The sequence below is a fragment of the Hipposideros armiger genome, unplaced genomic scaffold (genome assembly GCF_001890085.2).
Source record: "Hipposideros armiger isolate ML-2016 unplaced genomic scaffold, ASM189008v1 scaffold_137, whole genome shotgun sequence".
Classification (NCBI taxonomy): Eukaryota; Metazoa; Chordata; class Mammalia; order Chiroptera; family Hipposideridae; genus Hipposideros; species Hipposideros armiger.
The window spans coordinates 3,024,251-3,051,446 of record NW_017731487.1 but is presented as its reverse complement, the minus strand read 5'-3'; the positions used below and the strand labels follow the sequence as shown (position 1 = coordinate 3,051,446).

Here is a 27,196-nt window from a genome sequence, read left to right as displayed (position 1 = left end):
CTGCTTCTGGATGTTTTTTGGGGGGGGGACATACACAGAAGAATCACCACAGAACCATCTATTATGGTGAGTGTTCACACAGCATAGACTAAGGACAAAAGAAAAGGACCAGTGAAAAGTCATAAAGAAAATGATAGGCCTTTTGTTCTTGGCAGTGTTGTGTGGCATGGTTACAGTTTTGGGAGAAGAAAGAGGCCAGCTCCCCTATCAGAAGGCAGTCACGAGGGCCTTGGGCACAAGAGGTATATTTATAGCAGAAAACTCTAGACCATGCACTTGAAGCAGGGCTCTGTCTTATGGCCACAGTGTCCCCAAGCATGAGGAGGCTTTTTAAGATGTCTGTTGGATTGGATTATTGAAGGCTGGGAAGTTATTTACTATCTACGAGTAATCTAATGCTCACAGCAAACTGTCACCTGCACTCACTGTGTGAGGAGACCGATGCCCCCAGTGGTTAACCCTCGGACCTCCGTTCTAATACACTCTATACCAGCGGTTCTCAACCTGTGGGTCGCGACCCCTTTGGGGGTCGAACGACCCTTTCACAGGGTCACCTAAGACCATCAGAAAACAAAAAGATACTTACATTATGATTCATAACAGTAGCAAAATTACAGTTATAGAGTAGCAATGAAAATAATTTCATGGTTGGGGGCCACCACAACATGAGGAACTGTATTAAGGGGTCGCGGCATTAGGAAGGTTGAGAACCATTGCTCTATACTAAGCTCTAGGAGAGCGTTGAGCAGCGTGATGTGGTGAAAAGGTTTAGGTGTTGTTCATCTGTTCTTCAGATTCTGGACTTATTTGTAAAATAAAAATCGACTGTATCCCGCTTCAAACCCCATGTCCCTACTCAGTCTGGTAAGGACCCCAAACTCATCTACCCTTCTCACTGAAGCTTGCTCAGATCCTTCTTTCATACAAGACGGTGTGAACATGGAGAATGGACCATAGTTTAACGTGTGATCACTGCTGGGGTTATCTGCCTCTAGAGACCAATTTAAAGGGTGAGAACCTGATGGTATAATCTCATGTCACCCAGTGGCTAAGGACACTGCAGGGTTTTAGGTCTTTCCGTTTCCTCAAGCAATAACCCATAACAAGCAGTGTGTTACTCTTCAGTAACTGATTGGCAAGTAGTAGTTAACTAAGCTTGTCTGAGCTGGGCACACACGTGAAGGTGGATGTGACCACTTTCCTCAGCTCGCCCCAGGCACCTCCTGTGGGAGCCCCGATTCGAGGCCTTATGTGCAGAAGCATTTGTTTCAGACTTGTGAACAGCTCCCCAACCTGCACATTGTAACAGCAGATCAGATGCTAGGAGGGGAGGGCCGTGATGGTGAGTGTGCCTTCCTACCTACCGAGCGTGAATTACCGCTTGCCTCAGATGTGTGGGAGGCAGTTCTGGATAAATCTGACCACGCATGAACGCTCTGATAAGCTGACATTCGCCAGGATTTATTCCATCAGTACCTTTGCTCCAGAAGCCCCATCTTCAGACGGGGTGTCCAGACTGATCCCAAAAGGGCTTCCCACGCCTGGTTTGAGGCACTGCTGACAATCTGCCAGAGTCCATTGTCATCTTTGGAAACAGCTCTCATGTCTTCTTCCCCCGTCCTCCAGTGGGTAGACTGAATCCAAATATACGTGTTTTTCATCTTTAGCTCATTTTCAAAAGGCGCTCCTCCCCTCACAGTATCGGTAGTGAAAATGCTTTGTCGCCATGGTATGTGGGTCCGGGTTATTGTAGAGAAACCTGAAAACTGGTCAAACCCCCGAATCATCGAGGTAGGCTCCACACAGTGAGGAGTCCTGACTTGATGAGCGTCCTGAGAAGAAGGGGTTTGGGTTCGGGTCTGATTCTGCCTGACTCAGGAAACGCGGTTGGTACCCTCTCAGATTCCTCCTCTGCCTCCTGCCAGGCAGGCAGGGGACATGTATCACCAAGACACCTTTGAGCTAAAACATTTGGGTGGATGGAGACAGAGAATTGGAACTATGTGAGAGGCAGGAAGGAGGAGGTTTCAGGCGTGTGTCTGCAAGACCCCTAGGAGCCACTGTCCTCTGGACCCTCACCTAACGCCATCGTGGACTCGCCCACAGAGCCCTGAGGAACACACTGGCCGCTGGCTTCACTTCTGTCTCTGCAGCATCCTCCTTTACAGTTCTTGCCCCAGACAGGGATTCCCATCTGATCACGCTGTCAGCCGACCGGGCTTCTCACAGAGGAGGCCAGCCCTTCCGGGAGCTTGTCCAACGCTGCTGTCTGCAGAGTGACCCCTCTCCCTTTGCAAATTCAAGTCCTGAGCCATTACCCTAGAGTCACACCATCACCCTCGGTGGGAGGGAAGGTGCGGGAGACTGGAGATGTGGAGGTCGGGCCCCTGAGCAGGAAGGACCCATGGGGAGTTGGGGACCTTCGTGGCCAATTGGAAACCAGCACCTCAGGCGGAGAAGCAGCCTCCCCAGCTCAGTCACGTCTGGGCTCTGAGTGACTCTGCCATCTCTCCTTGCTTTTCTTCTCCTTTGAGTTGAAGCTGCTAGAAGTGGTTCTTGATGTCTAGGCATCTGGAGAGGGTGTCTGTAGGAGGGCATTCTTGTCGGGAAGTTTTCATAGAGGGTTTTCCCCTCCTCCAGGGTTCACATTAGAAGACAGAATTAGCCGGAGGAAGTGGGCGGGCCTGGTCTGGCCATGGAGTGAGTGGCTCCATGGTTGGCACACGCCTCTGGCACTGCCTGCCATTGGCACAGCTTCCCGAGAACTCTGAGATCCACTTAGTGTGGCGCGTGGACCTGCCCCTCCCTCCCGGCCACTCTCCAGGTGAGGCTGGACACGCCAGGGCGAAGGTCGGAGCAGGGCAAGTGGCGTCACTCCTGGTGGAAAATCCTCCTGACAGGTCAGCCCGGCTCAGCCACTAACATTTCGATCACAAAATTAAGTTTATTTTTCTGAACTTGAAACATTTCTCTTAAACTCGATTCCTCTCCTCAGTAACAGGGTGGGGTTAGAAAGGGTGTCGTTTCATTCCCCTGGGTGTCGGGAGGAAAGCGAGGGTGGTGTGGTAGGAGGAAGATCGGAGTGGGAGTCCGAAAGCCGGACTCCTCTGCTGCTGGCCACCTGTGTTTTTGCCACTTAACCTCCCTGGGCCTCCGCCTCTGCCCTGTCAGCTCATCCAGAACTGTTCTAAGAACCAAGGTGCTTGCAGGAGTAGTGAAACCACTGTGGGAAGATGGCATGCTAGCTCCTTTAAGGGGTGCGGGGCTTTCTTGTGTATCCCCAAGAACGGTCACTACGTGTCACTGCTCCGCCATCTGGAGAAGTCAGATCTCTTTCCTTTTTTCTGTTTTTCAATTTAATTTTCTTTTTCACTTTGTTTTGGGCTGATGGTAGACTGAGAATTTCTGTGCAACCCTCGTCCAGCGCCCCTAATGCTAACATCTTAGTACCATTGTCCAATAGTACATGGCACATATTGTCAACCACATGCACAACGATCAAAACCAGGAGTTAACGTTGGAATGATGCTGGGAACTAAGAATCTTACTCAGATGTTACCAGTTTTTCCACAGTGTCCCTTTTCTTCAGAAAAAAGCTTTTACTTTTCAAAGCGCCTCAACAATTATATTGGGGGGGGACAGCTCTGTAGTACAGTAAAAAAATAAAGCTTTTGAAAAGCTGGTGATGGTTTTCCTCAAATAGCTTCAGTTTTTGGAAGCTGTATCTCTTTAGACTCGAATGGAGGGGCAGACATCATTCATTTGGATTCCCAAGCCACAGTGCCCAGCAAGGGCAGGCATGTGCAGGGTGGGAGGGGGTGCTGCATTTTATACAGATCATTCTTTTCTTAGTGGAGGGTTCAGATTGCTCCTGAGCTTACGTATAGGCCACTTCCTTTTGGAATTGCGTCCGGGTTACTGTCTGGGCTCACAATTGATGAACCGCCTCTTGCCGTGCAGATGACAGGACGTACCACTTTCAAGCAGAGGACGAGCAGGAATGTCAAATGTGAGTTCTTCAGAGGTGGGCATTGGGCGAGGGCTTGGCAGTTCCAGAGCTTTAAAACGGCGTCGCCGTTGGTTTTCTAGATGGATGTCCGTGCTGCAGAACAGCAAAGAAGAAGCTCTGAACAACGCCTTCAAGGGAGACGACAACACGGGAGAGAACAACATCGTCCAAGAGCTGACCAAGGAGATCATCTCTGAAGTGCAGAGGATGACGGGCAATGACGTGTGCTGCGACTGCGGGGCACCAGGTGACCCAGCCCCCGGCTCTAAGGCATTTAAACCCCATTCCGGTTCACAGAGTCCACCATGGATTTTCCCTTTCGTTCCAAATAGAAAGTCGGTGCAGCTCAGCCTGCGCTCTCGCCACTGTGACACAATGCTTCCTGAACTGTGTGCACACGACTTAGGGGGAAGGGTGGGAAGACGTTTGCCTCCGGGCCCTCAGAACAGGATCGTGTGAAGAGGGCCTGATAGAGCTGAAAAGATCTAAATGCTTTTTGAGAAGTGGAAGCTGAAGCGCAGAGGGAGGGTGAGATGAAGGTCATCTGCCCCTTGTGCGGGCTGCAGGGGCTCTCCCGGCTCCACGCCATCTGCCCTTCGTCCACAGTGTAGCACTTCTGCAGGTACTTTAAGCTGCTGTCTAGTCCGTGACCCTGGAAGACCCCCCTTTATTTTGTTAGCTGTCGGTTTTCCTATTCAGAAATTTAAAGAACTGGTCAAGAATGTTTGCGGGTCCCTTCCAGCTCGCCACATTCTATAAAATGAGATGTTTATTTCTGCATTTTAATGAAGCCTATTAGGATCACTGCAGATTATAACGACTAGGATTTTAAAAGTTTAAGGGGCTGACTTATTCTAATTAAGATGGAATGCTGTGGCTGGGGTCAGGAGTATGGACCAGCCTTTTTTAAACACTGATAGGATGAGAGAGAGTGGCTTGGCTAGAATGGTCAGCTACCTTTTCACTCCTAGTCCTGTGACAATTTTGATAACCAACCAACACAACAAAAATACAGTGGAGAGTAGAGACATGCCAACGAGGTTCCTGTTACCCTAAATACTATATTTGGGGGTCACTGGAAGAGTGACTCCATGGAATCTTAGACCCACTAAGAAATATCTTCTTGGCAGGATCTTTTAAGATCTCTTAGGATCGTAATCTTGTAGGGAGTGATGAGTAGTGAATGGTGCTTTTTTCCTTAAGAGAAGCATATGGTAGTACTCGGACTTTGCTTGAGTATTGGTAGAATGTAATGTACTCAAGTATGTTTTATTTTGAATTTCCCGTTTTCATTATTCCCCATTTTCAGCATTCATCTCTCAAGTACCTACTATGTGCCACACACATAGTAGGATGCTTTCATGAGTAAGTACCACTGAGGAGAAACACCATGACGCAGTGCAGGCATGGGTTTGAGCCCAAGGAAAGGTGGGGTTGCAGTCTGGCTCTGCATCCCCTTGTAGCCTCGAGCAAGGCCCTTCTGAGCACGGAAAGCACCAGGCCGGTTCACCTCCATGGGCTCCTGTGTGCATTAAATGAGGTCTATGTGGTAGGGTCTTATCATTTCTGAAGCTCTCACAATGTGAGCTCTTATTGCTGCCACCAAAGTCCTGAACACGGAGCATGGCATCAGAGCGTAGTATGTCATTATTAGCATACCTGAACACGTAGACATGCATGCATGTGCTAAGTCTGTTCCCCTGACTATAGTAGACTTTGGCCGGCCTCCTTTCTCTCCCGCCTCTGCTGGCTTGTGCAGGCTGGTGATGGGTGTGGTCTGTATTCAGGACAGCCCTCCAGGGACCCATGGTCACTAGAAGGCACTATGTCCTGCTCTTGTTCCCGCACAGCATCAGTCACTCACAGACACGGGCATATGTGTGTATTGAGTGTAAATTGGTGGTAATTATGGTGGAATGAGGGTTTTGGCTGCGTCTAGGATCAAGAAAAATGCTCATGCTCGAAACTCCACGCGCAGTAACGATGCAGGAAAATGTCCTGAGCCCTGGCTCTCTGCTGACTGCAAGCTCCAACTTCCCTTCTTCTCCCCTGCAGATCCCACGTGGCTCTCCACCAACCTGGGCATCCTGACGTGCATCGAGTGCTCTGGAATCCACCGGGAGCTGGGGGTTCACTACTCCCGGATGCAGTCCCTGACGTTAGATGTGTTAGGAACGTCTGAGCTGCTGGTAATGTTCAAATCCTTGATTTTGGAATGGAAGTAAATGAGCTGAAAGCTAAGTTTTTATTTTGGCATTCGAATCCATTTTGGTTTCTTGAAATTCCATTGGTCTGGTGGTTGCTGTCTGCCGGATGGACTTGGGCAATTACAGACGCATTAATAATTCCTTCTCCTCAGCTGCTAGTAGTTGAGGTCAATTCTTGCAAAATTTTATTCTTCAATGAACAAAGTAAGGTGAATCTCAGAAGGGAGCGTTGACGCTGGTGTTAAGATTCTGCAACAGGATGTGGGCTTAGTCTAGTTCACCCCGTTCATTAAACAGATGCAGAACCCAAAGCCCAGACACGGTCAAGGACTTGTTCTCCTTGTGTCATCAGCCAATTCCTGCCAAGCCCGTGGTCACGCTTGGCTCAGTCTCCCGTGGACTTTTCCTCTGTCCTTTCCTGTCGCCCTTGGAGAGATATTGGTCTTTGCTCTGGTTGCCTTTGTTTCTAAAAAAGTCTTTCATTCTTGGTTTGGTGATAACACATCAGCCATGCGACACAGATCGATATTAGGAGGTTGAAGCATTTTCTGTGAAGTAAGTTTCAGAGTATTGAGGCGCAGGGCCCATCACACCAGGCAATGCTTTGGGGCCTCGTAAAACGTGATCTTCTGTGGACTGTTTTCAGAGCCCATAACTGCTGGTTAGAAAGCAGTGTTTGCAATTTTTTCTTGGGGTAGATGGGCGTCGGACAGTAACTATTAAGTGGATATTGACTGCCATTGATTTTAATGTCAAGAGCAATAGTCTTGACAGAAAATCAATTATTGTGGTCAATATACCTCTCAAGGGGCCATAAATCTTATTGATGATGCCTCTGGATCCTTCGTGTCTGAACTTGAAATGCATTTGAATAGCTTGTCAAATACTCCCAGTCTTGCCAAAGAATTCCTTTGTGGTCTTGAAAGACATGGCAGAGAGACACTAGAGTGGATTCTGGAAGCCCAGTTAGTAACATCCTGATTACTTTAAGTTGAACACTCAGCCAGCCTCGGTAAGCCCCAAGCAGTGTATTGTTGGTTACTGTTAATATAATAATGCATACAGCCTACGTCGTGGAGCTGTGTGCGTGCAAGTGGCAGCTTGGGTGACTGATGATGGCGTAGATTTGAGATGCTCACAGTATATTTTCAGAGAAACACAAATTGCTTCTCAGGAAGCACCGCTAAACTCTACTGCCATGCTGATTCTCTTCAAACAATGGGAAACACTGAGTGATTTGTGGTGAGATGATCATTTCTCATTTTGTACCAGGCAGTGGCCAAGCACTTGAATGTGTTAACTCATTCGTCCTTTACAACAACCCTATCACCTGGGTGTGTTACCCCCACTTTACCAAGGAGGAGCCGAGGCTTAGGACGTTTTCATATGCCCAAGGTTGTGGAGTTACTGGAGTGCTGGGTCTGGGGTGGGGGCCCCTTTAAGCTGATTCCAGAGCTCACACTCTTATCCTCTGAGGAGCCTGAGTTGCCTTGTCCCGTGTCACTACTGTCTCTCCTCATTCCCCCGTCCCCATCCCCATCCCTGTCCCCAACAAATGTTTATCAGCCAGCTGTCTGGGGGGAAAGTCCTGCCTTGTCGTCTGCTGGTACTCATGATGTATGTGCTCCCATCTGGCCAGTTTCAGGCCGCCCGTGTGAGTTTCTGAGTCTGCAGTGGGAAGGAGGTGTCGGGCGACACTCCACCGTACGGTGAGCTCCCCATGCAGGCACAGTGGTGGAAGTAACTGCAGACGCAGACAGTGGTAACGTGCAGGGAGATAACCAGGAAGTGATGAGTTTGGAGTATCTATTACTTTTTAATATGATTTTTAAATTATGAGTTTATATAATGTAATTTTAATAATGGCCCTCGTGAGCTTGTAGGAGCCTCGCCCTATCACATCTGTTACACCTGTGGAAATAGTCTCAGAAATTGAACTGATGATCTTCATGAGACCCTCTTGCTTACTAAAGAGGAAAACACCAGAGGAGGATGAAAGGAAAATGTTTCCATCTTGATGAGATGAGGTGGCTTTTAAAAAATTTTTTTTCAATTACAGTTGACAGTATTATTTTATATTAGTTTCAGGTGTACAATAGAGTGGTTAGAAATGTATATAAGTTAGTGCAGTGATCCCCTGACTAGTCTAGTACCTACCTGGTACTGTACATAGTTATTACCTTATTATTGACTCTGTTCCCTGTGCTTTACTTTACATCCGTGACTATTTTGTAACTACCAATTTGTACTTCTTCATCCCTTCCTCTTTGTCACCCAGCCCCTTAACCCCCTCTCCCCTGGCAACAGGCAGTTTGTTCTCTGTGAGATGAGGTGACTTCTGGCTCCTGGTCCAGATCTTGGTTTTGTCTCCCAGAGCCTCATCTGTATATTCTCAATAGGAGGTTAAAGTTTGGCCAACTCTCAACTGTCATGGGGAAACCGGGCAGAGCCTGCTGAGTTAATTAACATCTGCAGGTATTTTCAAACTCTAATCTTCCATAGTTTTCAACTCTTCCTTACCTAACCGTCCCTTTTCCTCAGCGGTTATCAGAAAAACAAAGGTAGAAGGCCCTGAATCGTGTGGGATTTACTTCCACCCTCTGCTTGCCCCTGACCTCTGGTCATCTGGTCGCTCACAGGAGGCGGACATCTCCCCACTTTGCACCCCAGCCTCATTACTGCGTGCCAGGGCCATGGGCATGACCTCATATGCAAACCTCTTATTCCTCAGCCATTAAGTCATCATTAGATGGAGTGTGTGTTCAGGTGTGTTGGTATTCATTTGGAAAGCATGAGGACTGCTAGGCTTTTAAAAGCACCCGGTCTTTTTATTTTGCTTAGATAGTTGGGTGGCTGACCAAAGCATTTTCTGAAATCTTCACTCACTCACTCACTCACTCACTCACACACACACACACACACACACACACACACACGACTCCACAGAGAGTCCATTCTGGTCATCTGCTCCGTTGATGAACCTTTCAGATTCATAGAGCAGCGATGTCAGTCTTTGGTTTGGTTCATCACAGTATGTGTCTTGTGCAGCACGTGTTAATTAGACCTCTTCCTACCTATTAAAGGAAATTACAGGTGGAACTTGGAAAATAACTTCCCAGGGTCCCCGAGGGTGCGCAGGTGCTTACAGGAGCAGTGTAACAGAGCCCACACCTCAGGGCAGTGTGCTGTGATAGGAAAGGACTTTTAAATGGCCCAGCAGAAACAGCAAGTACACGAGCAGAAATTTTCATTTCCTGGCTGGCGCTGTGTTCCCCAATTCACAGTTGCTCACCCCAGAAAATGTCACTCCTGTCCTCCCGTGTGGCCTCAGCATGTTCCTCATGACAAAGTCTTTTGCTTAATTCCGTAAATTACTTTCTGGCCTTGGGTTTGCAAACAGTGTCCCTAGATGGTCTGCTGTGACAGTTTCCCTATTTCCTTTTTAATTTGCTTTTGTTTCAAAGCACAGTTGATTTTCATGTTAATTGAATGGATTTCAGCAATGGCCACGAAGGTGGCTGGTTAGTAGTGACCTTTCCTTGCCTTTGCCTGCTTTTAGAATCACTTCTTCTTCAGTGGAAAACAACTGGGGTAATTGAAGCATTCGTGTGATTCGTTCGGGGAAGTGGTGCCGTTTTTATCACTTGAGCTTGTAACTGCTTAATGTCCTTAGGTTTTAAAGCAAGCCTGCTTTCAGAAAACCTCCGGGTAAGCATGGATTTCAAAAAGTTAAATTTCCCCCTTAATAAAGAAGATCATAATTTCAGCATTGATTTTCAGGCCATACGTAAAACAATATTATTGGTACAGGATACTGGTATCATGTGATCAATTTCATAAAGGAAATTAATAAAGGAAAATTCAATATTATGAAATTGAATTTGAGTCAGTAATTTAAAAAATCTTTTTCCGGGAGTATTTTCTGTTTTTTTGAGATTTTGCTTCCTGGCAGTTGTCAGTTTGGCTCAAATAAACTCATAAAAATTCACACACAAAAAATTAAATAAATAAGTGAAAACCTTCTTCCATCAAGCTGAAGAACAGGGCCAGGAACCTTAGGAGCACACATTACCGACTCAGCCTGTTTCGTGACTTGCTTCTGCCTCTCTACTCCTGAGGTGGTCAGGTACGAAGCAGGCCTCTTCCCAGCTCAGGTGGCCCTGCACGGGCAGGTGCTAAGGGTCTCCAGCATGTGTGCCTCCTGGTCCCTCCCCTCAAGGTCCTTCTGTGCAGTGAGGGATTTCATGCAGGGCGAGTGTGGTCAGGTGACCATCTTGACCGGGGGGCCGCTGTGCTGACATGCCCTGGCCACCTCTGTTCTCAGGACGGACTTGTTTGTCAGCCCTGATCACAGTTTGTCTTTTTCTTTTTAACTCATCTCGTCTCTTTAGATGGAACTCCCCTTTGAGCAAGGGCACGCCTCCTGCCCGGTGTAGCTGAGGGCTCCGTGTGCATTCCTGGACTGACATGGCTGGAGTTTGCCTCTCTGCGTGATGCAGCACATGAACACCCCAGGCCCTCCTGGGTCTCGGCGAGCTCTGAGTCCTGGGGACGGTGCCCTGGGAATGGGGGGCACATGTGTCGGGGCTGCCTCACACCAGCCTTCCTGCTCCCTTGTCTCTGCCGCCTGGCCTGCTGGGCCCCCCATTTTCTTGACATGACCCTGCAGCCTCCATCTGCAAATGCTTTGCCTTCGTTGATGGTTCCATAGGGGTTCTCTCCAGGCTGAAATCTTCACTGGAATTTGGCAAAACTGTGAGCGGCTCATTTCTCTGTGTTGGACAAGTGTGACGCACGGATGTGGTGGCTCCCTAGACCAGCCGTCCCCTAGTAAACCAGCCAAGTCTAAGCAGAAGGGAAGCATTCTCCTCATAAACCTCTCCCCCTGCCTATCACAGACTAAGGATCGTGGGTGCCCCTCACTCACAGCGGGGCCCTGTAGCTTGTTGTGTTACCCACCTTCTGAAAATGACTTCTTGGCTCGGAAACAGTGTCCACATTATATTGAAAGAAGGGGCATTAAAGCATGCCTGCTCTACCCAGGGCCTGACGCTGAGGGTCATCCTGGATCTTACACTGACTGCCCGAGAAATGCTTTGCAGGCATTGGCTCCACGGTACGCCGGCTCCTGTCACCTGACATGCTCTGCCGCCCTGACCCCCTGACCCGTCTCGGGAAGCTAATGAGGAGCCTGGGGTTTTGCGACCTGACATTGGCTTGAGGACGGAGGCGCGGTTGTGTAGTGCTTGGTGCTTTGGGCCATGTAGGAAGCTTTGATCACGTATCAAGGACAAGGTGGAATTAGGAAGGCTCCTCACCCGGTTATGAAGCTGTCCCACAGCTTCTGTCCCTCGGCATCCCTCCAGCCCCCTTTCACTGTTTCATGTCTTTTCTAACCCAGATCCCTTTGGCCATTCACCCAGCCCGTTCCCCCTGAAGAGAGAAGAAGCTATTCAGGCAGCAGCCTCATCGCCCAGGATGTCCCCATTGACCCTTTGTCCACACAGTTCACTGAGGAGAGCGATCAGAAGTGTCACCACTCTCTGTTGTATCATTTTCAACATGGACGTCAAAATGTCTGTTCTCAGCACTGGGCTAGGGGCTCCCTTTCGGTTTTCTTTGTATCATTAAACACTGAAGATGCTGATCTGGAAACTGGTCTCTGTCAGGGGCTGAGCTGGGTGCTGGCATGAGTAAACCCTGGCTTTTAAGGAGCTCCTGGTCACGCAGTATTTGTGCCTCCGTTCAGAAGAGTGCCAGGTGCCATACTGTCAGGGTGACTTGACTAACACAAACCGTAATTTTTTTTTTTAAACATTTTTATTGGGGAATTTTATTGGAGGATGGGAACAGTGTTGGGGAATTGGGGAAGGGGAACAGACAAGTTGCCGTCATTTTGTTCTTCAGTCTAGTTGTGAAGGACGTTGCTTCACTGGCCCAAGTTGGCACCATCATTGCGCTCTTCCCAGGAAACGCAGATCAGTCGCTGGCTTCTGGATGGCCGCTCGCTGTGGCTGCTGGCCGCTCATGCTGGCTGCTGGCTACACACGGTAGCCCATGGCAACACACGGTAGCCCATGGCAACCCACTGCAGCAAGGGCTGCAGCCTACACCGTCACCAGTGACTCACGGCAGCCCAGCTCCAGGTTGAGCTGTTGTTCAGCATCTTAGCTGTGGAGGGCAGTGTCACTGGCCCTCATATGTGGGATCCGAACTGGGGCCCTCTGGCGTCCCAAGCCAGCTCTTAACCATCGCGCCACTCGGCCGGCCCCACAAACCGTAATATTTATCTTAGTATTTACTGCTTCAAACACAGTGTTCTGTAAGCATTAATTAAAATGTGTTCACTTAATTTTTATCAAATCAGAAGGTTGATTGGCTAGTGAGGACCTTCTGTTTGGAATGAATACATTACATTTTTAGTACTTTGGTTCACTGAATGCTTCCACCCAAATAGTCCCATTTTTTTATTATTACAACCCAGTAAGGTAGGTATCGCCCCCATCTTACTGATGAAAAATCGAAGCTTAGGTAAACTGACTTGCTTGTGGGTCCAAAGCCAGTGAACAGAACCATGATTTGAACCCGGATCTCGACTCCCTGCTCCAGCGCCCTCCACTGTGTCAGAGTCGTCACCTTGCTGGCCTGACCCAAGGTGCTTAGATCCGTTTCTGTTGGAGCCCAGGTTTCGGGGGGAGATGGTAAGAAGGGAAACTCGCGTTGGGCCATGTTACTGCTTCTCCTCTATCCAGGGGACATTTCATGAGAACGCTCTTCTGTAACGGGCGTGCTGCTGCTTATCTCTAGTTTTATGGCTCCCTTTGGGGTTTGGGTTTTGTCCGTCTTTATTAAAAGCAAACCACTTTATTGCTCTATTTCTTAGTGGCCACTAAATAAATCATCGGATGGACGACTAGTGTGTAGCAGTGGCGTGTGTTAATAATTGAGTGCCCTGAAGTAGACTTGTTTTTGCAGCTTGCCAAGAATATTGGGAACGCAGGCTTTAATGAGATTATGGAGTGTTGCCTCCCCACTGAGGAGCCGGTCAAACCCAGCCCGGGCAGTGACATGTAAGTATGGGACTGGCTGTTCTCACCTTCGGAACAAAGGTTGGCCCTGTACCCGAGCCCTGAGAGGCAGGGGAATAACAAGTTCAGGTACATTAGTTGTTTCTTTAGGGAATAAATCAGACTAAGCTGTTTGGGTTTTTTTAGTCACCTTAACCTTTTTGGGTGTCCTGTTAGAAATTCGATGTGGCTGTTTTTCATAGGAAGAGGCCACAGGAAAGCCGATTTGGCAGAGGCTCTGTGTAAGTGGAGAAGGTGTGGTGGGTGTCGCCCCCTGCTGGCAGTGTGTGGGTTCACACGTGCCTTTCAGCCTCGGGAATGGAGTCGCTTTCCCGTCTGTCTGAGTTCTCTCCACGTCAGTTCTGAGCCACCTGAGAGGGTTAGTTGTCACGGAAACACGATTATGTATCATTCTCTTTCTCAGTGGAGATTTGCACAGGGTGGCGAGGGAAACACCTCGGTGAGATTGGAGCACAGAACTTCAGGAGGAAGGTGGAGATGTGCCAGGTGGGCTGAGAGCACACGGCCCCACCCTGTGAGTGGGTCGTCCACCCGCACAGCCAGCCCTTAGGACTTGGGCGAGGCCCCAGGACCCCTGCCCTGGGCCTTGAGGCCTCGCGTGTTGGAAACTAGAGGGTTTTGATGCTTCTAGAAAGTGCTCAGGTGTCACCAGTGAACCCAGGTGCTGCAGTAGAGTCACATGGCAGCTGCCACCCCGATTGATGTTTTCCTACCAGCACTTCTTACAAGGAGTGTGGCAGCTGGATTTTTTAAAGAAGTTGTTTTAAAGGAGTAGATGTTGGGTGTGTTTGAACAGAGGCCCGTAATCATTTACAAGGCAATTGTGTCTGATTTCAGGAACGCCAGGAAAGACTACATTACTGCCAAGTACATTGAGAGGAAATATGCGCGGAAAAAACACGCGGATAATGCAGCAAAACTGCACAGCCTGTGCGAGGCCGTCAAAACAAGAGATATTTTTGGGTTACTCCAGGCATATGCTGATGGTGTGGACCTTACAGAAAAAATCCCACTGGCCAATGGACATGTAAGAGGGTAGCTTGCTACTTTTTGAAAAAAAATAGAAAAAGGGGAAAAAGTGGCAAGGCCGTGAAATCGGAATGCTGACAAAGTGGCATAATTCTCTGACAGCACTGAGTTCTGGGGGAAGAAATTGGTGTCTGTTCCTAAGCCAGAAGTGTAATGTCAGCTCTGGGGAGAAAGCCCAGCTCCTGGGGGGCAGGGCAGCTTCTCAGAGGCCCGAGCTCCCGGAGGGAAGCCCTGTCCTCTGCGAGCACCTCCTGGAGACACACGGAGCCTCAGGGCCAAGCCCAGCTCCCAGGACCACCTGGGGAGGCGAGCTCTGCCATCCTGGTGCACTGCTCCCCCTGCGCCCCACATCCTCCCCTCGAGGGAACAGGAGTGGGAAGAGTCATCCCTCAGTTTCCTGAGGAGCCATATTGAGAGGGCGGGGTCTCACTGTCAGGATCCACCAGTGTCACAGGTCACTGTGTCCTAACGCATCCCACAAGTGCCCTGTGGACACACACTCACATTCCCTTGAAACCTCCCTACCTCCGGAATTAAGGCACATGGGGGCTGCGGAGACGCCTCAGCAGCTGAGCACATTATACGGAGCCTTAATGTTCAGTGAGGCAGAACTCAAGCCCAGACAGTCAGGGCAGAGCGTGCTGAGCTCTGAGCCACACGTCGGCTGAGGATGGCGGGGACATTTCCTTCGCCTCCTCTTCAGTCCCCCGCCTGCCCACCTGAAACACCCTCACTGGTCTCTTGTCCCCCACTTGCCAGAACCTACTTTCAGAAAAGGCAGTGGTGGTCACGTGCCCCATGAATTGAAAAACGGGTATTCGCATTGATGGCCTTATCTGTAAGTGTAAAAAGAAAAACTTTAATCCTGTTTTAAAAATACATGTATGTTTCTGTGAATTCAGGGAGCAGGTAGAAGAGACTGACGTACAGGAGGCTTGAGAACCCCCCTGGAGTCTTGAACTGAGACCCCTGCTTACAGGCAGCACCTTGTGGTGTTAGCACAGGGACAGGGACAGAAAGATGGGGGGACTTTTGAAATGAAACCCCTGAATTTCTCATTATTTCCCGCGGAATAAGGAGAAACAGAACCAACTATCGGTTCCCAAGGGCAGAGAGTTGGCCCTGGTTAAAGGGCTCTATGTATCTAAAGATAAAGTTTTTGAAAGAAAGAATAAAGGCCTGTGGAAGAGAGAGACGCGATGTCACTTGTGCTGGGCACAGAGTTGAATGTTGTCCTTGTGCTTGGTCTGCAGGAGCCCGATGAAACCGCCCTCCATCTTGCTGTCAGATCTGTGGACCGGACTTCTCTTCACATCGTAGACTTTTTAGTGCAGAACAGGTAGGTGTTCTGAAGTCAGGGAGGCTTTGACTTTGTTCCTTGGTGTTTCTGAGGAAGGAATCAGGTGCTGCCTCCTGGCGTCACCAGTCTGGCCAAGATGCTGGGATTTTCCCAGGTCTGAACATGAATTAGGGGACAGGAAAGTGCTGCCAGATTTGGGTTTCCATGGCAATCCTACAGAGGCCCTGAGTATGAGGAAGAAACCCTTCTCGGGATCTGCAAGATGCAAGGAGACCCCAAGCCCCTGAGAGCAGACTCTGTGGCCCCTACCAGTGGTTGGGTGGCTTGTCTCACATCTGAGGCACATGAGTCCCTTTCTGGAGAGACCTGCCTTGTTTTACGTTGGCAGAACTTCTGAAATCTCCTCCCAATTCCCCCTGAACCTGTTTTCAGGGCCAGTCCAGGGCGAGTGGGCTCAGAGGAGCCTGGGGACTCGGGATTTTGGAAAAGTGGCTTTTCCCCTTTCTGGTGAAAGTGTCAATAATAAGATGGAAGAAGCTCCCCTGTCCTGTGGGACAGGATGGGCAAGCCCCGCAGGCTTCCTAAGGCCCCCGGGCACTGATGGGGCAGCGGGAGGGGTGAGGCGAGAGGGATGCGGTGGTTCAGGGCTGGCCTGGCAGGGCAGGTGCCTTCACCCCTCCTCGGCCCCTGCTCAGGTGCAGCTCGGGTGCCTCACTCCCTCTGGCCATCTCTGCCATCATTGTGAGTTCTCCGGTGACCTTGGCAGAGGATTGAGAGAAGTCCTCCTTTCGGTGATGCTGGCGGCTCCCTGTTCTGCTCACACCTCAGTCCCCTGCCTGAGCAGTCCCTAGTCCTCCGGCCCGTGACTCCCTGTTCCTTGTCTTTCTCTTCCCCTATGCTTGGCCAGTGGGAACCTGGATAAGCAGACAGGGAAAGGCAGCACGGCCCTGCATTACTGCTGCCTGACGGACAACGCTGAGTGCCTCAAGCTGCTCCTGCGGGGGAAAGCGTCCATCGAGATAGGTGAGCGGCGGTCTGCCCAGCCTGCCTGCTGTCTCAGCACCTGTGCTGCCCTCAGAAGCAGTCTAGACCCAGGCTCCCGTCAGGGCTGCAGAGAAGTAATCCGTGCCCTCTAAAGACAAGGGGCCTCCCTTCATGTCCTGCATGGCTGCTGTGGGCTCAGGTTCAACAGCAGCCTGCCTCATCTGTTACAGAGACTCACCATCATTTGCAGGCATCGTATGGATGGTAAGAGGCAGAGGATAGGCCCTGCAGCTGTCACCAAGGCCGAGGTGAATTTGAACAAGGTTTGGGGCATTTTGCCCTCTTGTTCATAACCCCACCTGGGATCTGACTTAGCCCTACTGGCTCTGGGATGCAGGTGTACTGGTGGGAGACACTGTTCACTGCCGCCCCCCCGCCGCCCCCCTGTTTCCTCTGCACGAGTCTCTTCCACGAGGGACCCTTGGTGTGCTTGGCCTTGGTCCCTCCCTCCACCTTGGGCCCTGGTCAGGCACAGGCTAGCCCGTGGGCACCCAGCTGTATCGGGTCATGAGGAAGTGGTTTTGAAGGTCATTTGAAGAGAAAAGGCATACACCTGCCTGAAAGCCAAGTTCCTTTTTTAACAATTAATAATCCAGCCTCGTTGACTGAGGCTCATTTATACAGTTTCAGATTTGTAAACAGCGTATAAGGAAGTGTAGAGATTATTACAGTCAGACGCCCGTGACACCATCAGCAGTGCTTCTGGTAGAGAACTGCGGTGAATGGCTTTCTTTGACTTAGAGTTTGGATAACGGTTTTTATTAGTTGGCTACTTCAGCAGTTTGATTTGCATGATTAGCACAAACCTTGCCTTGTAAAATCTCACGGTTACACTCCAGTTCTGTACAAGTTCAGCCCTGACTGGGCAGACTCACTGTGGATTTCCCTGGTCATGTTCACTTTAATTTAGTGCTGCTTCTCTGTATCTTTTTTTAATTGTCTCTGATATGAAACCTTCAGTTGTTTTTGTTGTAATTGCTCCTTTCATCCCTCTGCCTTTTAGCTAATGAGTCAGGAGAGACACCACTGGATATTGCCAAGCGCCTCAGGCACGAGCATTGTGAGGAGCTGGTGAGTCCCCCTTCCTGGGACAGAGAGCCCCCCACACCCTGAGGAGGGTTTGCTCTTAGCCCTGCAGTGTGGGTCCTGGTCAGATCCCAGTGTCCTAGATGGGACGACTTGGAGAAGGCATTTTGGGGAGCCTTTAGCAAGGAGGTGACCACTCCCTTCCTGGTGACACTGGGAACATGAGTTGGTATCCCCTGGCGTTGTGGGGCGCGTGGAGCAGAGGACCAGAGGCCACCCTAACTTTGCCTGTCCTCTGGGACCACTAAACTGTTAGCTCATCCCTCTACATGAGCACACCAAAACTGGCTTTCTTATTTCATTCCCTGGCTCGCAATCCCTAGGGTTGTTATGCGCCATCTTTTCCTGTCCTCTTACAGAGGAACGAGGCAGTGTGGCCAGTGGACAGAGCCCACCTGGGCTAGCCAGAGCCCCGTTTGCAATGAGGTTCCGCTGCTGTGTCTCGGGAAATTTCCTCACGCCCACTGTTTCCTCATTTTTAAAGTGGAATCAGCTCTACTACTTTGCAAGGTTGTTGTAAGAGTTGCTGTTGAACTCTGTGAAGTCGGTGCTCAGTAAATAGCTCATCTAATCTTGATAACTCCCTCGGGCGTGGTTTCTAATGTTGCCCCCATTTCACAGATCGAGGAAATAGCGCAGGAAGGTTAAGTAACTGGTCATGGAGAAAATTAAGCCCTAACGTCCTAAGACACCCACTGTATCTACTGAATCAGTTTCTCTCCCATGCATCTAGAATGGAACTAGCCATCTGCCTTCCTTGAGAGAACTGAGAAAATAGTCATTCACATCATTCATGAGGGCTCGGTGCTCTTGTATTGGTTGAGAAAAGCTAGGTTAACAGTTGTGGACATGTTCATTTTGCTCAGGTTGAGTTTGCTCCCACGTGCAGTTGTCTGTACCTATAGGCTGACCACCATCATCCTGTAGAACTCCAATATGCCTTGCCTGCATACAGCACTTTACAATTTACAAAGCACTTAATGGGAGGTACCAGGTTTGAGATTTCATGGTTATCCGTGAATAAGGGAGCGGGGCTCATCCTAAGACACAGAGGTATATTTACATAAGCCCGCCTTGCACTGCAGGTCAGGCTCCCTGCCTCCCCGCCAGAGCCCTTCCTCCTTTTGGACGTCTTGGTGGGTGCCTGCGTCATGGGGCTGCATGTATGTGTCGTGTAAGCAGCAGTGTCAATGACAGTCCTTTGTTCTCCTCAGCTGACCCAAGCCTTATCTGGAAGGTTTAATTCTCACGTTCACGTCGAGTATGAATGGCGATTGCTCCATGAAGACCTGGATGAAAGTGATGATGATATGGATGAGAAATTGCAGGTCTGTGCCAGGTTGTAAAACGTTATGAGTTCTATAATAAGCTTCATTCAGAGCAGCGTGATTCTTAGCCTGTAATTAGGGTAGAAACCTGTTTTGCAGAAAAGATGGTTTACTTTTTGCTTCCATTGATCTCAGTGGGTTTGGGCGCTATCGCGCCTGTCCCCGGCTCCTACACACATTGATTTAAAGGGTCATCGATTATGTCATCATAGGCTGCTGCTCACTTTTTTATATGAAGGAAAGATATGGGGGGCCTTGGATCCTAGGGGTTTTTTAGAGGAAGCTCACACACTATGGACAGTGTGATAAACAGCCTGGCTTCCCAAAGTATCGGCAATCATGTTCACCTAGTTAGTTTTTAAAACCGTAACTGAAACCATTAAATAACCCTGAGAGCTCATGGAGGCCAAGTCTTTATCAGGCGGGGTCTTGAAGCCTCAGGAGAGACAGGTTGACTTGGCCACAGTGAAACAAGTATTTAGAGACCGAGTTGGGGTCAGCCTGAGGGCTCTCGCCTCCTAGTCCAGCTCTCTTCTCACGACATGTGCTGTCATGCACGCTCAGGGGGACCCCGGAAGGTGACCACCTTCACACAAGTCTCAGTAAGAGTCAGACTCAGACACACTGACTGCCAAGCCCACACTCCCGGCTGCTGTGAAACGAGTGGGGAATGCCACTCGTATATTGAGCATGTCTAAGTATATATGTGGCATTCCTGAAACCTATTGGTCCATCCTTGTGGATGGAGCAGTTAACGTCCATACTTACTGTTTCTTAGAATAAGAAATTTCTTCTGAGTTAGCTATAGCACAGCATCAAAGTGTGAAGGGCTGACTACGTGTATCCTTACCTACCTTATGAAAAGGAGGAGGTGTGAAGCACTGGCCCTGGGATGAGAGCACACATCACATTCTTACCGTGTGGGCAGTGACACAGCAGGTGGCATCGTCCAAGCAGAAGGTTGGCAGGAAGGGCTCTGGCTGGGAGCCCAGCGCTCATCCACCCTCCCGCTGCAGCGGAGCCTGGTGGGGTGCTCAGCTCATACCGCCATGGGCTTTGGTGGAGTTTAAAACTGTGTGAAGAGCCACCAGCTGCTGCGTCCTGCACACCTGAGCCGGGCCAGGGCATTGGGGTTGGCCAGAGCCTGAACTGGGCAGACGCTCCTGTGCGGGGAGGAGCGGGCCACCAGCCAGTCCTGATGCTGCTGAGCTGCTGCTGCTGTGCTGGGGAAACAGTGACCATTATACCTATTTAACAGATGAGAAATCAGGTCACGAGGTTAAGGAAGTCATTCTCTCAAGATCATAGCTATTACAGTGAAGCTGACATTTGAAATATGAGTTAGATGCCATTTGCCCAAGTCATAATTCCATGCCCATGACCTTCAAGTAGAACAAGAGCTGGCAAACTATTAAAGGGCCAGAGAGTAAATATTTTAGGCTTGTGGGCCTAAAATATCACGGTCTTTGTTGTTATCACACTGCTCTGCCAGGGTGGCTCGAAAGCAGCCATTGACAATATGTAAATGATGGGGCATGGCTGTGTTCCAATAAAGCTTTATTAACAAAAACAGGTGGCATCCTGTGAGCCATGGTTTGCTGACCCCTGAGTTCGAGGCATCTCAACAGTTCCAGTTCATAGTGGAGGAAAACCGTGCTGTCCCCTGAATTCTCCATGTATCTGTTGGGGGTTGACCGCAGCTCGGTGCCCAGAGCAGCTAGACTGTAAGAAAGCAAGCTTAAGACAGGGAAACACAGTGAAAATGCAGAGCTAGCTTCAGATAGCTCTGGCTAGTGAAGATGAAATAGCTTCTATTTTAAATCCTTCACAGAATGGAGAACTGTAAGTTGTAAATCATGGCTTTTTTGTTGTGTGTGTGGTTTTCATTACAAGACATGGTAAGAGTCAGTTTTAAATCTTGCAGCGCTTATGTAACAGTTGAGAGTCAGAAATCCACCATGCCCAAGTAGAAGTAGCATATATGAGGTTGTCACCAGCAGCGTGAACGCCGTGACCGAGAGGTCAGTGTGCCTGCATCTCACACTCCTGCCTGCCACCCCCCTGCAGCCCAGTCCCAGCCGGCGGGAAGACCGGCCCGTGAGCTTCTACCAGCTGGGCTCCAGTCAGCCGGGCTCCAACACTGCGCCTCTGGCCAGAGATGCTGCCAGCCTGGCCAAGGACAAACCGAGGAGCTACGCACCCAGCATCTTGCAGAACGAAACGTACGGCGCCATCCTGAGCGGCAGCCCGCCCCCCTCCCAGCCTGCGGCCCCCAGCACCGCCAGTGCCCCTCCGCTGCCCCCACGGAACGTTGCCAAAGGTACTGAGCCGTTGGGCGCCCTGCCAGTGCACGACGGGGTAGTTCTGGGTTTTGTTTTGGGAAGTTAGTGTTGTTGCTTTGCCCTCAACTAGGTAACAGTTGGGTCAGGATCAGGATGGGTTTTTCCATTTGGGGCCTTTTTTTTGTATTTTGAGTGTTTACTTCCTAAAGGAGCTTTATCATTCCTAGGGTGCCGAATGCTCAAAGAGCATCTTGAGCTGGATTTTGTTCTGAGCAGAGGTGTGGCATCTGTGTGACTCTGGGGATGCAGGGACTCCACCTGGGTAGGCCTGAGGTGGATGGGCCAGCTCCTGACGCCGGTCTGTCAGCTGTTTTCCTGCAGACTTTTTTTTTTTGGTCCTTTTCTCTTTGCTCTTCACCCTCCTGACCCCTCCCTTTGTCTTCATTCTTTTCTGTTTTATCTCTCCCCACCTGCACTTGGCCAGCCTGTGGCACCTGTGATTAGTTCTTATCGCTCTGATCCCCATGAGAAGAGGGATAAAAAGATGCTAACATGGGGACAATGCTCAGCCTGATTGTAAAAGTTCAGAGTAGTCCCTGTGGTCCCACCAGGGCCTGAAGTGCCAAAGCTGCTACACTCACTCTGTGGCTGTGTCATAACATAGTGAGCTTGACTCAACAGGTGCTATTTTTTTGTTTTTATAAAAATGGAAAATGAAGCCCCCCAAAGTTAAATAATTTGTGCAGCAGTGGAGGGCCAAGTGGTCATATTGCTCTTTGAAGGTAGGTCCAGCACGTGGTCAGCCCAGGTCTGGGCTGGGGCTGTGAGCCATGGCCAGTGGCCTTAGAGGCCTCCCCACAGGAAGGACGGACAGGAGCCTCCATGGGGCGTGATGTCCAGGCGCTTTGGCTGCTGTGGGCTGCTGGTGGTCACAAAGTAAGTCCCCAGTCCCTTTTGTGCAGTCACTGCTCTCTGGGAGGGGAGTGTGGGTGAGTAGTGGTGGCCTGGGCCAAGGAGTGCGCATAGCGGCGTGCCATTGCGCTGAGGCTGTGCTCACATGTGGCCGGGCACCTCCCCACCCCCCCCTGTTGTCTTGGGTGTCGGAAGACCCTTCCGCCCAGCTCAGGGAGGCCCAGAGAAGGCCGACGAGCCTGTTGTCCGGGTCACTGACCCACACCCCTCCGGAGCAGGCTGGCCCCCCGTGCCAGGCAGGCCCCAGAAACCAGCCAGCTCACCTGCCCAGCAGTGCCCAACATCTGCACAGCACCCGTCCTAGCATCCCTGTGCCCATGCCAGGCAGTGTCTGTACCCAGGTGTGAGGGAGGTCCCTGAGCAGGAAGGAAGCTGTGAGAGCAAGTCCCACGGCTGCCACACCCTCCCTGTCACCCTCACCGGGCCCTGGCCGGGAGGGTCCCAGGGCAGTGAGGGCAGCAGCGTGGCTGGGTCCCTGTAAGGGCACGTCACTGCCTCCTGCCATCTGCCTGCCACTTTGGTAAGACGGGGGCTGAAATGATGGGGTCGTCTCCACCCCATGAGTGGTTTTCACGGACTGCGTGTCGTCTGAGGAGAGATTTTGTTTTGCTCTGTTGGGTCACATAAAAAGGAATGGAAAGCTGTTTGTTCCTCGCTTTCCTAACGGCTTAGAATGAGACGGTCTTGGTTTCTTTCCTTCCATTTCTTTTTGCGATTCCAGTGGTTAGCTTCATTTCTTCCTTTGATGATATAGATTGCACTTCTTCTCTGCTAGCCCCCCCCCCACTCCCCCGAGGGTCTCTTTGTCCTCCGTCCAGCCCACACTTGGTCCAATGTGAAGTCCTTGTACAACAGCTAGACACGGGAGTCGGCGCTGTCATCTCTGCACCAGGCCGACCCTGAGCTGTGTCCACAGCAGACGTGTGAAGGCTCCCTGTGGACGCAGTGCCTGCCCTGTGCGGTGTGGCCCATTTCATCCCCACAGGCCCAGCCCGGTGTGGCCCTGCGAGCCTCAGACACGGGCCCCCCTGTGCACCCAAGCAGATGCCACTCAATGAGGAAGAGCATCAAAAGTTTTGTGGGGGCAGTGGAAAGGCTGTGGCCCAGGAGTGCCAGCACCCTGGTGTGTCACCATAGCTGCTTGCTGTCCTCTCTCCCGATTTATAGCCAGAAATGTCTGCAGGAGGTGAGAGAGAGCCTTTCACCTGGTGTCTTTGATTTGTACCCCTCTCCCCACGTGCACTGCCTGAGGATAGGCGCCCCCCTGTGCAACGCCATGACCCCCACAGGCCATCAGGAGGACTCGATGGATGGGAGGCGAGTGCAGTGCTCAGGCTGTGTCATTGTGCTAACTCTTCCCTCCTCAACCCAGTAATTACATGTGAGAAATTAAAATCAGGAAGGTTGAGAAACCTGCCGGGAAGTTTCCCAGAAGCATCACTTGTTTGGTGCGTATCAGAACCTATCTTCCAGGTACCAGAGACAAGAGTTTTTAAAATCAGCGTTTTCTCTGTGGTCTGAGTGCTAGTCTAGAAGGGTCGTTGTGACCATTTTATAAGGGAGAGGATCAATAATGCAGTGTTCTGTTTCTGTTTTTGTTGTGCGTGTGCGTGTGTGCATGCGTGCGTGCGTGCGCAGTTCAGACAGCCTCCGCTAACGCCCTGTGGAAGACAAACTCTGTAAGTGTGGACGGTGTAAGCAGGCAGCGATCTTCGTCAGATCCGCCAGCTGTCCATCCACCGCTGCCCCCTCTTCGCGTGACATCTACCAGTACGTTTTTTCCTTTTTCCTTTCTTGCCAGTGGGCTTTGTAGGTCTGGATGGCTGGGGGGTGCTTTCAGCAGCCATGTGGGGAGAGCCCTGCGGAGCCCCACGCCCACCGGAGCCCCATGCCCACCAACGCAGGGAGGAGGGCTGTGGCTTCCCTGCCCCCAGCCCCTCCAGCCACCCCCTCCCCAGCTGCAAACTCCTGTCTGTCCCATACCCATCCCACGGGGGCAGGCTCACTCGCGTTCTTTGGCTCCCCAAGCATCTCAGCAGGACTTCTCTTCACGTTAGCTCAGGGCTTCATTTCCTTGGCCCTTTGGTTCTCAGTATTTGGGCACCTTTGGATTATAGTCTGGTCTATGTTTTCCTTCATTGTCAGCAGGAGGGTGAAAGTCCCAGAACCACGGGACGGGTTGGGGGGAGGTTTTCCTCCTGCAGGCAGAGCAGGAGCACCTGCCGGGTCAGTGGGGCCAGCCCCGGAGCTGCCCTCTCCTTCCTGCTCTGCTCTGACCATGGGAGGGAGGGGCTCCGGTACCCCTGGGTTTGCTTTGAGAGCCCTGAGAGCTTTCCCTCGGTTTTTTCCTGCCTTCCTTGACTTCAGTTAAGGTACAAGAAGCCAGCCCCAGCGGCAGTAAGTGCCAGAAGGGCGTGGCCGCTGGCAGAGCAGGGAGCTCTGTCTGGGAGGGTCTTCCAGAGGCTGGGACTGGGGTGGTCGGTCATCCAGCTAAGATACACCCAAGTTAGACAGCAAGGGGGCACTCGGACAGTCAAGGGGAACACACAGTAGATCCCAGATTTCCGCCCCTCAATCTGGCACTTCTGGGAATGGGATACATTTGCATGGTAGTCTGCCTTTTGACTTTTACTTGAAAGCAGAGAAAGGACACAAGAATGAAAAGAAAGGCAGACTCTAAACTGAGCCCTCCTTAGGTCCCTCCCGGCTGTCCTGGCGAGAGTCGCTGCTGACCCTGCTGACTCCATAGGCATCAGCGTCCTGAGGCAGGTGGCCGCCTCAACAAGGACCAGGGGATGCGAATGCGTTTAGGGAGAGCGCTGATGTCTGTCAGCGAAGGGCGAGCAGGGGAAGGAGGCAGGGGCTCAAGGCCCAGGCCCTGTCTTACCAGCTCTGTGACCCTGGGGGAAAGCATCTCTCTCTCTCAGCCTCAGCCTCCTCGCCTGTAAATACTAGACGACAAACTCTTGGCCCCGCCCCCTCAGGTCGTGGAGCCTGTACAGAGTTAATTCTTCAAAACCTTTCTTCAGATTGACCTGCTTGCACTCTAGGGAGACGGGTAGGGCCCTGGGTCCACTGAGGCTGAAGAATTGGCCCAAGAAGGCCCAGCTCCTCCGGGGGCAGGACAGGAAGGTCCCGGGCAGCCTGCGCCTCAGGTCTCAGGGTAGACAGCAGAAAACCATCTTGGCTTCTCCATCTTGAATTCTAGCTGAGAAAATGTAGCCTCATAGAAACATTTAAAGCCTAACTATTTACTGAAAAGCTGCAATGAAACTGGTTTTTTCCCTTATGAAATAGCAGTACAAAAAAGGAAGCGCTTATTGGAAGAGCCTCCAGTGAGAAAGCCAGGACCGTGATGTCTGAAGGGTAACCCTCTGTGTTTCTCTCTCCTCTTCTCTCGCCACAGATCCCCTGGCTCCCACGCCGCCGCCTCCAGTAGCGAAAACGCCCAGTGTGATGGAAGCCTTGAGCCAGCAGAGCAAGCCGGCCCAGCCTGGGGTCCCACTGGGCAAAGCCACACCCCCGGCCCTGCCGCCCCAGCCCCCCAGCCGCCTCCCTCAGAAGAGGCCTGCTCCCGGGTAACCGCCTCCCTTCCACGTGCCCCACAGGGCCTGGCCACATTGCCCATCCTTGTGCTTGCATTCAGGGAGCATCCAAGTGGCCCCGTTACTTCACCTGCTGAGATTTCTGTGGGAGCATCTGAAATCTCCAGTATTTCTACTTCTGCTAACATTTGAGATCAAGGGACATATAATTTGGTTTCATCAGATTTCAAATGTCTTCAAGATAATTTATCAAGAATTTTTAAAGGGTGAAAGTTTCATATGACTATCATATCCACATAATGAATTTAGATTTCTGTTTAGTACAGACACTGGGATTTGGGGAGTTCAAGTCCTCAAGACATGGAAACTCTAGGTTCTGTGTGTGGCCCACTCATGAGGTTATCTTGACTGCATGGACCCTCTGCAGTGTGGAGCATGTATTTCTCACAAACAAGGGAATTCTCCTACATAAACACAATGTAACCAGCAAAATCAGGAAATGAACATAGATCCATCACTACCTTCCAATCCTTAGATCCTGTTCAAGTTCCTCATTTGTCCAAATAACATCCTTTACTGCATAGGAGTCCAGTTCATAGCCCTCAGTTTGGATCCTTGTAGTGGAATGATACTTAGAAGCCAAGTTCAGGGCACTTTGTGTGCTCATGGCTGGGGGAGTGTCACTGCTTCCAGATAAGCCCTCTGAGTGGCTAGAACTTGGGATACACAGGCACATACACACACGTATACATTCATGCACATGGACATATATGAACACACCTCTACGTTTCTCTGTCTGTCTGTATTGAAACCCATGAGTTCACACCATCTGCAATTTCGGTTGTTCTAATCACAACCACACCAAAACTCACTGAGATAAGACACGACCATTTTATTACGCTCGTGGACTCTTGGGTCGGCACAATGGGCGTAGCTTATCTTGGCTCCACAATATCTGGGCCCTTAGCTGAAAACACTCAAAGGCTGGAGATGGTTTGACACAGAAGGGGACTCATCAACTGGAGGCCAGTATCCCTGAAGGCCTCTCCTCTGCACGTCTGGCGGGTGATGCCGTCCGCTGGAACCCTGGCTGGGGCTGTTGGCTGGAGCTTACACGTGTTGCATGGCCTCTCCATGTGACAAGGGCTTCCTCCCGTCGTGGTGGCTGGGCCCAAGAACAAGAGATAGGCCTGGCCTGGAAACCAGCAGGGCGTCACTTCCTCCAAGTTACTGGTAAAGCAGTGGCAGAGCCCAGACTCAGCCAGAGGTGGGTGGGGCGGTGCAGTGGCCATGGGTGGTCAGAGCT

General features: G+C 50.8%; 1 protein-coding gene across 10 annotated transcripts in view; it reads left to right on the top strand.

Annotated features, from left to right (window-relative positions):
- Nucleotides 1-27,196, top strand: part of ASAP2 (ArfGAP with SH3 domain, ankyrin repeat and PH domain 2) — a 147,981-nt gene that overhangs the window by 111,626 nt on the left and 9,159 nt on the right. For 6 of the 10 annotated variants that reach the window (XM_019650022.1, XM_019650021.1, XM_019650023.1 and 3 more), the window contains 12 exons: nucleotides 3,961-4,009; nucleotides 4,090-4,256; nucleotides 6,065-6,198; nucleotides 13,192-13,286; nucleotides 14,142-14,331; nucleotides 15,587-15,672; nucleotides 16,541-16,656; nucleotides 17,681-17,748; nucleotides 18,978-19,091; nucleotides 21,159-21,411; nucleotides 23,984-24,115; nucleotides 25,752-25,923. In XM_019650022.1, coding sequence (XP_019505567.1) covers nucleotides 3,961-4,009; nucleotides 4,090-4,256; nucleotides 6,065-6,198; nucleotides 13,192-13,286; nucleotides 14,142-14,331; nucleotides 15,587-15,672; nucleotides 16,541-16,656; nucleotides 17,681-17,748; nucleotides 18,978-19,091; nucleotides 21,159-21,411; nucleotides 23,984-24,115; nucleotides 25,752-25,923 — 1,576 coding nt within the window. The remainder of the gene's footprint in view (nucleotides 1-3,960; nucleotides 4,010-4,089; nucleotides 4,257-6,064; nucleotides 6,199-13,191; nucleotides 13,287-14,141; nucleotides 14,332-15,586; nucleotides 15,673-16,540; nucleotides 16,657-17,680; nucleotides 17,749-18,977; nucleotides 19,092-21,158; nucleotides 21,412-23,983; nucleotides 24,116-25,751; nucleotides 25,924-27,196) is intronic. The other 4 variants (XM_019650028.1, XM_019650026.1, XM_019650027.1 and 1 more) reach the window with 1 other exon arrangement.